Here is a 13,355-nt window from a genome sequence, read left to right as displayed (position 1 = left end):
CTCTGCGTCCTATTTCAATCGGTTTACCCGATGAAGACATTCAGTAGACGATCAAGGCGAGACAGACTGATCTAGGTCTTGAAGATAACATCGCATGTCCATTCCTGTCAGTCTTAAGAGCCTCCCAACAATCGGCTAACATGAATCCCATTGTCCTCTTTGCTATGGAAACGGCTGCTTTTGGCCCATCTGCAAGCGGGCAATCAGATAGCAATGACTTGGCGATAGAGAAAAAGCTGGTTGATGTGGTCGAGGTGGTCATAGATCCGCCTAGACATCCCCGCCTGGATTTCACCGAAAAGATTTGAACGCATGTAGAATGGCCGTTTCGACGATCACTCTCAATTAAATCGCTCTTGCTGCCATTTGATGCCTCTAGCTTTTTGTCCTTAATGGACGAGGCGTGTCACCCAGGTCGCGGAAGAGTGGTCTTGGGAAGAGTGGTTTTGGGAAGACTTTTGGGAGCTTTCCTATCTTTCGCCCATTAAGGACCGAGCCTTTGGTTCTAGAATACCCAGTCCTTGAATTAACATGTCGAAAATTCCGGGCTTATGGCGGCTCATCTTGCCGCCGCTGTTCCTAGGAAGCAGCAGCCTGGCCCAGTCATGCCTCGAGGCGCTCAACAACAATCAGGTCGACGCATGTGTGTGCTACTCCCTAGAATACGTCGTCAGTTACGTCGCCTACATCGCTGTTTCTACGTCATACACGTCAAATTGCGAGGCTCTGCCCACGATCTCAGCCACCACGTCCGTCACGCCTCAGATTCTAGAGAGTAACCCTGCAGGTGGCAACTATTCAGGGTACGTGACAGTCAGCCATGGAGTTTACACAGGAACAGACATCTTGACCGGGCCCACTACGAGAGCAATCCTGGGACTCGATGGATCAGGGACATTGGTAGTGGAGGATCCGCCTTCGTATACGACAGTTTCCCGAGGCGGTACGGCAACAGTCAGCCCTGGATCACTTCCGAACTCTGTCAACTCAACAAGCTTTCTGACTACGAATCCCATCACGGCACCACGAACCATTCTCGTCGCCAACCCCACGCCGGGAGCTTCCACAGCTTCTCAAGGAACTGTAGTCGTTGCAGTGCCTGATCCAAGATTATACAACACGAGTACACTCGCTTACACTGGGTCCGATCCCCTAGGCGCAACTCGTACGACCATTTCAACTATTGCAGAGTCTGGCTTTATTCCTGGCACCTACGTTGTCGCTGTCGCCACGACGGCAGTACCAGATGTGTCCTACGATGTTTCTACGGTTGCGTACACTGGGACAGCCGTTATTTCAGGCCCAACCGTAGTGTCAGTCATCCAACCCACGGACGGGAGTGGTCGAGGAACTGTAGTGATAGGAGTCCCGCCGACTGGAGTTCCCCCTCCTCAGGTGACGTCGATAGTTCCGTACGAGGGCATGAGTTCAATTACAGGACCGACGACGATTCTCAACAGGCCCTTCGATGGCACTGTGCCGGGAACCGTCATAGTCGGACTTCCACCAGCATCTTTCATCACCCAGACTGTGCCCTTCACGGGCAGGGAAGTCCTTACGGCCCCAATCACTATCACGATAGCACCACCAAGCGGCTCTCAACATGGTACCGTTGTCATCGGAAGTCCATCAGTCACGTTCCTGGCAAGCTTCGTTCCTTTTACAGGGTCTACCCAGGAGACACTATCGGTGATCCAGCCTACAGGCACATCTCCAGGAGTTGTAATCATCGGGCAGCCCGGAGGTTCCAATCCAGATGTCGAGGATCCCACGTCTGCCGCCTCTGCGCCTCAAGTAACGCCAACCCGATTTATTACGTCGATTGTGACCTACACTCCTGCCTCAGATGCTCCGAACACACCATCGACCTTGGCTGTCATAGATGGTACGGTTATCATCGGGTTGCCTCGCATCGTCTCCCCAGCTGCGACTGGCTCGGACTCTTTTATCACTTCGGCAAGAAGAGGGCCCTTTGTCACCTCTACTGTTGACTTCACCCAGGGCGTGGACTTGCCGACAACTGTTGATCCTGTGGGAACCGTACCTGGAACGTTCTTTGTTTATGCCTCATTGAGAGGTGGAAATTCGGCAAGTCCGTTCGTTACTTCCGAGGTTGTGCTGCTTGGAACAGCGGCTGGCTCAGCGCCTACGACCATCTCCGTTGTTCAGCCAACCAATGGACTGCCTGGAACCTTGATCATTGGCAGACCAGCCATATTTGTGACTTCGACTGTCTCTTGGACAGGGTCGGTTCCTTTGGCATCTAGGACAACACTTGCAGTCGTGGCCCCCTCAGGAAATAGCCCCGGCACGGTCTTCGTTGCGGATCCCGCGGTTTTGGGAAGACAATTCTCAACGTCCTACGTTCGAATCTCTGGTACCCAGGAAGAGGGCGCTGCAACAACGTTAACTCTGATACCAGGCCAGGGCACTTCGCAGCCAGCTATCGTCGATGGAGTTCCTGATGACTACATTACTTCTACAATTGACTTCAGCGGCGCAGATATACTTACGACAAGAACCACACTTTCGACATTGCCGCCGAACGGGGTGGCACCAGGCTTCAGTATTGTAGCTGACCCATCAACCTTAGTGTCTACAGTAACACCCGAGGTAACAAATGGGGCTTCTGTTGTCCTTCAGCCCGACTTTATCACCTCAACAGTCTTGTATGAGGGCTCGACTACATCTGTTCTGACCAGTGTCCAGCCCTTAGAAACCAACAGGGGTACAATCGTGCTTGCAGTACCCTCGGTGGCCTCGCCATCAAGGCCTGGCGAAAGCCAAGTGTCGAAGGTGAACGATTCAAGCGTGGCTCTGGCCTCATTCATTACTTCGACGGCTGTCAGTCTTGACAGCTATTCTGTTACATCAAGAACTACAATCTCGACAATTACTCCTGATGTTGAGGCCTCTATATCTGGTACGTACGTCGTGGCCTTGCCCAACGCCTACGTTACCTCGACTGTGCCGTGGACTGGAGCAATACTCTTGTCAACCTTGACTACGATCTCGACCATACCACCTTCCGACTCTCAGCCGGGTGTTGTCGTCGTAGCTGCTCCGAATGCGATAGACTCATCTACATCTCAGCCAGTGAGTAGCAATACAGCCCCGCAGCCGGTTTCTACAAGCAATGCTGCCCCAGGAGACTCAGCTACACCGCTTCCTGCCACCCAGCTATCAGCTCAGACGCTTTTTGCAACCTCGACAGTACTTTTGGCGAGCAATCTTGGCATCTCATCAGCAACCACTTTGACAACACTTCAGGGGGACCCGGGTTCACCATCCATAGTACTGATTGGCGTTCCTGTTGCCACCGAGACCTCCATCGCGAAAGAGACACTGGGAGCCACTTCAAATGGATCTAGGCCACCTAGTGACTTGGAATTTGGAACCCCATCAACTCCTGCAGGCAATCTCATCTCGACAGCCACGCCCACTAACTCTTCACCATTGACAACTGCTCTCGCCAACTCTGTAATTGGTTCTGTCGTCACTTCAGACATTTTCTACAGCGGAACCAACCCGCTTACCTCGCCAATCCCGCTGACAACTCTCTCTGCTGGCCTAGGCAGTCTTTCGACCGTGATACTGCTCCAACCATCATCGGCCGCTGGCTTGATTAGCAACTCTGCAGGAGGTTCCGGCTCTAGGCCGCTGGAAGCTGTGTCGTCGTTGACCACCAATAGCCCACCAAGCCCAACTACCGTTGTCCTTGTTCAGTCTGGAACGACAGTTTTGCTGCAGGCTTCTTTTGTCACATCTACTTTAGATGCGGGCAGTAGTTCCTCCGACGGCTCTCAAGGGCTTGCTCCTATTTCTACGATCCTACCGAGCGCTGGTGAACCAGGTACTGTTTTGCTAGGACGGCCACCAGCGATAGCGTCATCGACTACAAGCAAGAGCTCGTCGTCAGAATTGAGCCCAGAAAACACGCCTTCCTCACAACTGTCAAGCTCACTAGGTTCCTCCGCAGTTTCTACCATACAGTTCCAGGTCTCAGACCCCCAAGACCTTACGAGGAGCTCGCAGACCGACTCAGGTCCAATAAGCATCTCCTTTCAAAGCGACATAGATAGCATAGCTTTCTCGACTGTTGCTAGCACGGCAGCTCCAGCAGACTCCAGCGCCACTAATGCAGCTTCTTCTGGGCGCCTTTCCAATCAATCCCCCTTTGGCACAGTCCCAGACTCGGCGGTGACAATTCCTGTTGCTACAGTCTTCGTCGACTACACGGGCACCGGAGTTCCAAGGGAGTTTTTGACGCTTAGAACGACTTCAGGGACCGTCATAGTTCAGAGACCTCGACCTCTTACAACTGTAGAAACATTCATCCCTGGAAGCATCTCCACTGAATTTCTCACCATCATTCCATCTGGCACCGAGCCTGTCACCATAGTCTTCGGAATTCCATCGCCGGCGGGCACAACTCGTGTCCTGATCTCTGGCCCAGAGGTTGTTAGCGTGGGAACGCCGTCAAGCACAACCTTGGTTGACACACACACCTCTGTGGATCCCCAAATAGCCGTTAGTAGCCCGACAAGCACAACGACGTCGGCATCTCAACAAGATGCTCCAAGTCTGCCTTATTCCACGTCGGCCGCCGTATCTACTTCGATCGATCCAGTTTCTCAGAGCTCCTCTAAGCCTCCTCCTTCCGGAAGTACAACTTCCGTGGCCGTCAATCCAGGTTTCCTCTCCCCAGTAACTGTCTTTACTTCGAGTTCAACTTCGACGTCCCCAGCCTTGGAAGCGACTTCGTCTGTTAGTCAGACTTCTGCAGAACTTACAACCGACTCGTCTAATCGGATTCCAGTAACTTCTTCATCCCTGTCTTCTGGCCCCGATAATATTTTATCGTCCGTTAATCCTAGCATAGACACACTCGCACTCTCTGCAATCATTTCTCAAGTATCCGGAACTTCGTCGATCCCAGATTCGGCCTCGAATGTGCCCTCACCTACAGCGACTCAGTTACAGGAATCCTCGTTGACTACATCAACAACTTCGCCTTCCATTAACACGTCAACAACAAACGCGGATACCGCGCTTGCATCGGACCCCATTTCCGCTTCGAGTAGCTCATCTCCCGCTTCTGATACCGTTCTTTCAAACCCGCTTGCTTCGCCCACACCCACATCTCAAAGCACTGGAGTAGGAACCAATACCTTGAGTCCTGCTAGCTCAGATGTCTCAAGTTCGGATTCAGCCTTAGGGGTTTCTGGACTGTCCGGCATCTCAATCTCAGACACGTCCGCCCAGTCCTCATTGAGTTTGTTACTTCCGGTCACAGCTGATTTCAGTCTGGTTAGCCCAACTTCCTCGACTGAAATATCAACATCTGCAGAATCATCTCTTGAATTATCCGAGACTACTTCCTCCCAGGGGGCTTCAGTGTTATCGACACCTATTCCTGTTCTTGGAAGCACTTTTAGCACAGAATCCCCGACAACTAGCACCCTCTCAGTAGCGCCGGGTGTACTTCCAACAGAAACTTTATCCCTCTTTGAATCTACTGCCACAACAACAAGCTCTCCTGGCTCATCAGCAAGCTTTCTTCCAAACTCCCTATCAAGCGGCGGTACGAGTAGTACCGATGTACCCACTTCAGTGACAACCCCGGGCCAGTCAAGCGTACCTCCTTTCGCATCTATATCTGACACCCTCTCTTCATCTGGAAGCACAAGCTTGTCGTTTTCAGCCACCACAGAGACACCTATTGACACGAGGGTCTCTTCAGCTGCTATAGAAACCTCCTCGATTATCTTGCCCGCCGGCTCGAGTTCTTTGGCCTCCTCTGCTATAGACATTGCAAGTAACACGGCGGCTTTGTCTTCTTCTGCTTCACTCAGCGTAGTAGAGTCACAGACCTCAACGTTGACGGAAACTACAGCCGGCTCATCGGCCAGCTCCAAGCTTTCAACTCAATCTGAGTCTTCGATCAGCTCCATCAGCACCGAACTTTCTACGCCTTCTGATCCAACGATCTCATCCTCGGAACTTCTCAACATTCTAAGTACCCTGTCATCGAACGCAGTATCACCTTCCACTATTGGTCCTTCATCCTCGGGCGTGTTCACCTCTGCTGAAGCAGATCCGACAACCTCAACGATTGACACCGTTTCTGCCGACTCAACATTTCAGGACGCGACCTTGACCTCAACCTCTGTAATCTCGCCTAGCTCTACCCTCTCCTCGTCCAATCTAAGCAGGAATTTAGACTCCAGTAGTCTCTCTGCTTCAGCCACACTATCTGAACCTAGCTTGGTGACCCCAACGGCAACCTTTGTGACATCTGTGGTTGTATTCACAGGGACTGAATCCCTTACGGGCACCGGCCTGGTCCCTCTCACTACCATTTATCCAAGCAATGGCGACGCACCGACTGTGATATTTGGTGCGGCTAGGAGACTCTTTGCTTCCGTTGCTGTGCCGTACTCTGGTACAGGGATCATTACCGGACCTCAGCAAGTGAGCATCGTGCTGCCAAGCGGCTCAGACTCACTAGTGCTGGGGACGATTATCTACGCAACACCAGATCCTCTGGTCACGTCCGAGGTAGACTACACTGGAACAGGCACCCTCACTTCGCCTCTGCCATTGACCACTATCTACCAGTCCGGTACAGTCCCTGGAACCATCGTTTTGGCGAGACCAGCTATCTTTGCTACAGTTGGAACCAGTTCTGCTGTCGTTTCCAGTGCTTCGAGCGAGTCGTCCTCCCCTGTTGTGTTAAGCACGACATTGCAGTCTACGAGCTCGGTTGAAAGCATTTCATCACTGGAAACTAGCTCTTTTCCCACATTCATTTCTCCTCTAGGCTCTGCCTCGACTTTTGTTTCCTCTGAAAGCTCTTCGGGATCGAGTGATGATTCCAAGCCTATCGCCTCAAGCTTGCCTACTGTTCTAGCTGAATCCAGCACATTGAGCGAATCACAGCGAGGATCAAGCAGCCTCGTAGCGGTTTCCCCATCAACTTCATCTGATAGTTACAGCTCGATGTTCGGCGATCTGAGCTCTTCCACAATCATTTCGACTTTTCCGGTTGATTCTATTTCAACCCCAGAGTTGCCAACTTTTACCGCAACATCAACGGAGGGCAGCCTACCAACTAGCGTCAGCATTGTTCCGGCGTTTCTAGGCACATCTTCGAGCTTGACAGACGATCCAATTGTCTCGACTTTCACAAGCGATAGTCTTGTTTTCTCAAGCCGGACACCAACATCAACTGATTTAGGAACCACTGCAGTCCAGGCAACCATATCGCAATCATTTGGAACAAGCATTGGTGTGTCTTCTTCCAGCACTGTTGAGTCGAGCGACTTGACAGCTTCGTCTCTCTTGGTAGCGTCTTCAGCTGCGTCCTCTTCTGATTTCAGTTCAGCCACTGGAACTTCTTTTGTCAATTTCACGGCTTCCATCGAGTTTCCTTCGTCTGTGAATAGCGGCTTTTCATCCGAAGGTACCATTCCAACGGTTTCCTTCATCTCCGATCAGACCTTGGTCTCTAGCTCAGCTCCACCAGCATCTGCCTTCTACGACAGCGTTCAGATACCCTTCACAGGCACTGATCAGTTGCCTACTCCGATCCCCATCAGCACAGTGCCTCCGAGCGGAAGCGTCCGCGGAACTATCGCTTACGCCGCTCAGTTCCTCACTTCAACAGTATCAGGTACTGGTCAGTCCACAGTCACCCTCTTCACAATCCAGCCTTCTGGAACACAGGCTGTTGGGCTGGTAGTCATTGCAGTTCCTACCTTGCTAGTGTCGTCAACGGCGTCTTCTGTTCCATCTGATAATGGAGGAACGTCTACCAGTGAGATCAGCTCTGATCCATCAGCGACTTCGTCCGCAACTTCGGTAACTGCGGCATCTTCCGTAGCTGAGTCGAACTCCATCAGCTTGAGCGGAAGCACCAGCAGCACTGGAACTCTCGAACTAAGCACAATTTTTGAGTCAAGTAGCGTGACGACGACGTCCAGCGAAGTCGAAAGCACAAGCACCATTAATCCCGAAGCAATAAGCACAGCCTTCGCTTCTCTGCTTACCACCACCGATTCGAACTCCTTAAGTGACGTTGCTTCGACATCTGATATTGGCAATCTTCAGAGCAGCAGTACCTCCCTTGAGGCCCTTGGTACCGACACAAGCGCAGTGACTTCGAGGACCATCGGGTCAGAAGCCAGCAGCTCCACTTCCATCGATGCGACCTCAACTGAAGCTAGCTTCTCGATCTCTCCCACTGTCTCGAACCTGTTTAGTGAGTCGCTCATCACGACAGCAAGAGCTGAATCCAGCAACAGCATCCCAACGACTAGCAGCACAAGCGACTTTGAGACAACTTCCACAACGCTTGTTTCTCTGATATCTACCATCGATCTTAGCTCCACGTCTGGCTCGTCCAATACAGCAGATGTCACTACCTCAGCGTCCAGCGCCTCACTTACGGTAACCACCAGTTTGACCACAAATACTGAGATTTCTTCGGCAGCTTCTTCCAGTCTTGTTTCCGAGACAGCCAGTATCTCTCTTGAGATTACTACCTCCACTAGTGATACTCCAAATACATCAGAGAGCTCGCTAGTAGATGGTTCCTCTTCTCTCCTGTCTATAGGCACTGGTACGATTGCCTCCTTTTCTTCGGATTCTACAAGCAGCGATATCACACCAACTACTTCAATTCCTTCCGAGACTTCCCAATTCTCGACCACGTCAACATCAGCGGATGCTGCTTCTTACGTCACCTCGCAACTCATTTATACCGGCCCATCTTCACTATCTGAGCTTCTCCCATTGAGCACTATCCAGCCAACGAACGGATCTCCAGGCACCGTTATCTTGGCTATTCCAGCATCTTTCTATGTCACTTCGACTTTGATCTACACCGAAGGCGACTCCTACATCATTCCGTCTGCCATTAGTACAGTTGCGCCTTCCGGAACAGCTAAAGGCACCGTCATCTTCGCCGCTCGCTACGCAGTGGTTAGAGTTGCGTACTCGGGCACTTCAATCATCACGGAACCTATCCCCATCGCCACATACCCGGGCAGCGGAACAGTCCCTGGTACCGTTGTCTATGCTAATCCTCCATCAACCTCAGCAACATCAGAGCCATCTTCTGCTACCTCAACATCTACAGACTCTCTTGACGCGTTCGATCGTTCAGCCACCTCGACTTCGTCAACTTCTTACGGCGTGGGGATCCCTTCTACATCGTCCAGTAGCTCACTCCTGTCTACTGTGTCTTCCTTATTGGAGGGTTTTACCGGATCGTCGACTTCTTCGAGTGACACATTCACAGTAAACCCTGACACACTACTACTAAGTTCTACCCCTCTATCGACGACAGATGAGCCAACAATGACAAGCGGCTTATCTTCTGAGATCTCTTCATCAACATCAACATCATCATTATCATCAAGTGATTTCACAGGCCCCGTAGCTTCTTCAACTTCGTTCACAACTAGCTTAGATGGTCAAGAGACATCATCTGCCATTGCATCATCGGGCGAAGAGTCAAGCACTTTGGTCACTGAATTCACCCCAACATCAATCCCTTCATCATCTCTGTTGTCTTCAAGCTCCTTGGAAACTATTGGTCTCGATACCTTGTCGCCTACCAGTACATCTAGCAGTACTTTACCTGGCGTGGAAAGCAGCACATCGGTCATCTCAGAAAGCGACTCTGCTCTTCTCAGTCCAACGTCCTCATTGGACTCAGAGTCTACAACGAGCAGTAATTCACAGTCGCCATCGGCTACGTCTACTCCTAGCCCAGCTACCACTATCATATCGACAAGCGATTCGGCAAATGAAACCTTGACCAGCTCCTCGGCGGCAGTTTCGTCATTAATCTCAAGTACAGCAACGACGCTTGAGCCTGACACCCTAATTTCAAGCTCAGCCAATCCTTCCTCTAGTGGAACTTTTACTTCAACGAGCATCTCAGCTTCAGGCCCGAGCCCATCATTTATATCGATTTCTTCTCAAGATTTATCCTCATCCTTAAGCACTCAGAATACAGTAGATATCAACACCTTACTGTCTACGTCTATCGTATCTGCAATTACGGCCACAGAGACAAGTTCCTCAACATTGGAATTGACCAGCTCATCAGGGGTTTCATCTGCATCAAGCTCAACTGCTACGTCTGATCCGTTATCGTCCATCACCAGCACCGCGTCCTCGTCAGCTGCGGACTCTTCAAGTACCCTGAGTAGTGAGAGCTCTGATTTCATCACTTCGAATTCAAGTGTTACCGTCAATCTTAATACGCTAGCTTCCTCAACTACCCTCCCAACAAGAGAGGATATCAGTTCCTCGACCTCCAACGGAGCAGATTCATTGACACCAACCCCAACATCGACCTTGCCGCAGTCAACTTCAATCAGTCTAACGCTGGAAATCACAGCCACTACGTCTGAGAGCTCTTTGACTGACTTTTCGTCTTCGAGTGTGACGGTTGATCCGAACAGTCTGCTGTCTACATCATCAAGCCCATCTACAGAGCAAGGCTCGAGTTCCACGGATATACTTGAATCGTCCTCGTTAATTCCACAGTCGTCTGCGGAAGTAAATTCATCTACAGCTTTGGACGTTTTGGACACTTCTTCTGGTTCTCCCACCAGTTCCAGTACCATTACTGCGACTTCCGTCAGCTCAACATCAGATGTTGCCTCCTCCTCTTCAGATGTTTCCAGCACTATAGCCGCTTCGTCCAGCCTTACAATCAACCCGGATAGCCTACTGCCAACTTCGCAGAGCACTTTCACTGAAAGTGCATTAAGCACCTCTGAGAGTGTCTTGCTGTCGTCTTCAAGTTCTACGGCTACGTCTACTATTAGCTCCACGGAATCTCCTTCTTCAGTTACAATTAGTATTTCGGTCACTGAATCAACTTCAGTGAGCTCGCAAGCAGGCTCTGAAGAAATTGCAACCACACCAACACTTTCCTCTGCTAGCATATCCACGAGTAGCTCTGAGTCTTTTTCTTTCACGGTCGATCCCGCAACTCTACTTTTAAGTTCGACAACTTCAAGCTCTTCAGAGAGTGGTTTCCTATCGCCATCGAGCTCTATCGCTAGTTCCAACGAATCTTCCGTATCCTCATCAACCAGCACTTCTACTGTCATATCAACTTCTCCAACTACCCAATCAAGCTCAAATGAAGCCGCATCCGTAACATCTACATCCTCGTCCGTTACCACGTTTACGTCTCCATACTTATCTCCAACGATTGGACCCGCTAGTCTTGTCTCGACGTCCACTGAATCACCGACTACTGGTTTGACGTCTTCCCTTTCCTCGTCAATTTCGGGTCGAAGCTCTTCACCCGAATCCAGTTTCGAAAGCTCAATCGAGGCCTTGTCTAGCTTATCACTTTCCTCATCATCAACCTCGACCGGGCTGTCTCTATCTTCGAGCCCCCCATCAGTTGATCCAGCGAGTTTGGTTTCAAGTTCGGAATCATCTTCCTCGAGCTTATGGACATCCTCCGTCAGCTCAACCACCGGGATCACAATCACACTTTCAAGCACCAATTTACTCCCATATTCTGCATCTTTCACCACTACGTCATCCAGTGCGACAACCACTGCAGAATCCCCAACTTCTCTGTCACAGTCATCGTCAGCGAGCACTACAAGCACCTCTTCGTCAATATCTTTGTCGTCGTCGTCGACCTCTCCGACTGCGCCAGAAGTCGTTCCTTCGACCTCATCTGATTTGTCAGTTAGCTCGTCTACCTCTTTAGCATCTTCAAGCCCAACGGTCGATCAAGCAACGCCACTGCCTACTTCGGAGCCATCATCGATCAGCACGTCCATAGATCCAAACTCCCCGTCTTCGTCTTCGATCGCGCCGGATGCGACTTCTTCAAGCTCATCTGACTCAACGTCTATTTCAATTACTTCATCTACGTCTTGGAGTTCAGCAGCTGGTCAAGATACGTCGCTGCCTACATCAGAGTCTTCGTCGATGAGCACTTCGACCTTCTCCTCATCCTCATTAGCTTCCTCTGCGCGTTCATCTAGCTTCGCCTCTGAGCCTGCTACTACTCCACCTGTAACATATGTTTACACGACCATATTCCTCACAGCTTCAGACTCGCCAGACTCAACTATCATTGCTTCAATCGGACCGAGCGGTACTCAAGCTGGCACTATAGTCGTCGGAAGACGAGCACAATTTGTTACTGTCACTCGCCCATACAGTGGGACCAATACTCTGAGCGGCGGTGCAACTATTGTCAGCATCGTGCAACCGCAAGATGAACAGCCAGGAACAGTCTACGTTGAGACAACTCCAAATGCGGTACCCTTGACTTCCACGTCAACATCTACTGACCTCTCGCCGGGGTTGTCGAGCTCAATATTCTCAAGCTCTTCGACCTTCGAGCCATCCCTAAGTACATCGTTTACTGGCACCAGCACCACTTCTACAAGTACGACTGATACTGTCGAGCCGAATACCTTGCTGTCAAGCACGAGTGCCGCTTCGACGAGCTCGCCTTCTAGTTTAGACTTACCCCCGTCGTCCTCCACTTCTCAGCCATCGTCGACTTCTGCTAGCACTTCTGAGTCGACTAATAGTGTGTCTTCCATATCAGTTTCAAGCACACCTTCAAGTATCAGCTCAAGTAGCCCCTCAGGACCATCTTCCAGCATCTCCAGTATCATATCGTCAAGTACAGCTAACACAGCGGAAGATGATACCTTACTCCCGACCACGAATGTGTCCTCAACGAGGGCCTCATCTAGCTCAGAGCTCCTTTCATCAGGTTCAATGTTACTGTCCTCGTCTGAATCGACAGTAATATCTTCGTCGACCTCAAGTATTGGCTCCAGCCAACTCTTCCAGAGCAGTTCGAGTGACCTTCCAAGTGCCTCTTCTACTGTTATTTCATCCACGTCGAGCCTGAGTGTCGATCCCGCATCTTTGTTGTCGACATCATTGACTCCATCGTCGTCATCAACAACAAGCACAACTGAATTGTCTAGTTCAAGCTCCGTCGATTCTTCCAACACTTTCGCGACCGCAAGCGTCGCAAGCACATCCTCGACTTCTACGGGCAGCTCCGCGTCGTCAAGTACCACAGTCAATCAGGCCACCTTACTGTCGGCCACCACTAGTGCTTCTTCGGCATCGACTTCAGGACCAACTAACAGCTCGACCGCATTCGTTTCTTCGGATTCTTCCAGCGCGAGTCAAACTTCAAGCTCATCAACTATAACGACTGTCTCGCCGACGCCCATGTCTTCAAGCATTACGGCTGACCAGGCTAGCTTGCTACCGACTACCTCAAGTGGTTCTTCAACGCCAACTTTAAGCTCAAGTACTTTGGATGTGACCTC

At 50.9% G+C, this 13,355-nt stretch overlaps 2 protein-coding genes across 2 annotated transcripts; one reads left to right on the top strand and one right to left on the bottom strand.

Moving 5' to 3' along the window:
- Nucleotides 1-531: 531 nt before the first annotated feature.
- On the top strand, nt 532-10,157 carry CCOS01_16565 (uncharacterized protein; the record flags this gene model as incomplete). Its single annotated transcript, XM_060464701.1, has 2 exons — nt 532-9,843; nt 9,924-10,157. 2 exons carry the CDS (start codon nt 532-534, stop codon nt 10,155-10,157), a joined length of 9,546 nt encoding a protein of 3,181 aa, XP_060304837.1.
- On the bottom strand, nt 9,480-13,268 carry CCOS01_16564 (uncharacterized protein; the record flags this gene model as incomplete). Its single annotated transcript, XM_060464700.1, has 7 exons — nt 9,480-9,928; nt 10,046-10,847; nt 11,154-11,722; nt 12,198-12,244; nt 12,349-12,544; nt 12,623-13,076; nt 13,215-13,268. The coding sequence occupies 7 exons, from the start codon at nt 13,266-13,268 to the stop codon at nt 9,480-9,482; spliced, it is 2,571 nt and encodes an 856-aa protein (XP_060304836.1).
- Between the last annotated feature and the right edge of the window lie 87 nt (nt 13,269-13,355).

Source organism: Colletotrichum costaricense (genome assembly GCF_030867565.1).
Source record: "Colletotrichum costaricense strain IMI 309622 chromosome Unknown Scaffold_31.1, whole genome shotgun sequence".
NCBI lineage: Eukaryota > Fungi > Ascomycota > Sordariomycetes > Glomerellales > Glomerellaceae > Colletotrichum > Colletotrichum costaricense.
The sequence above is the reverse complement of the archived record's forward strand: the minus strand, read 5'-3'. Positions and strand labels throughout refer to the sequence as shown.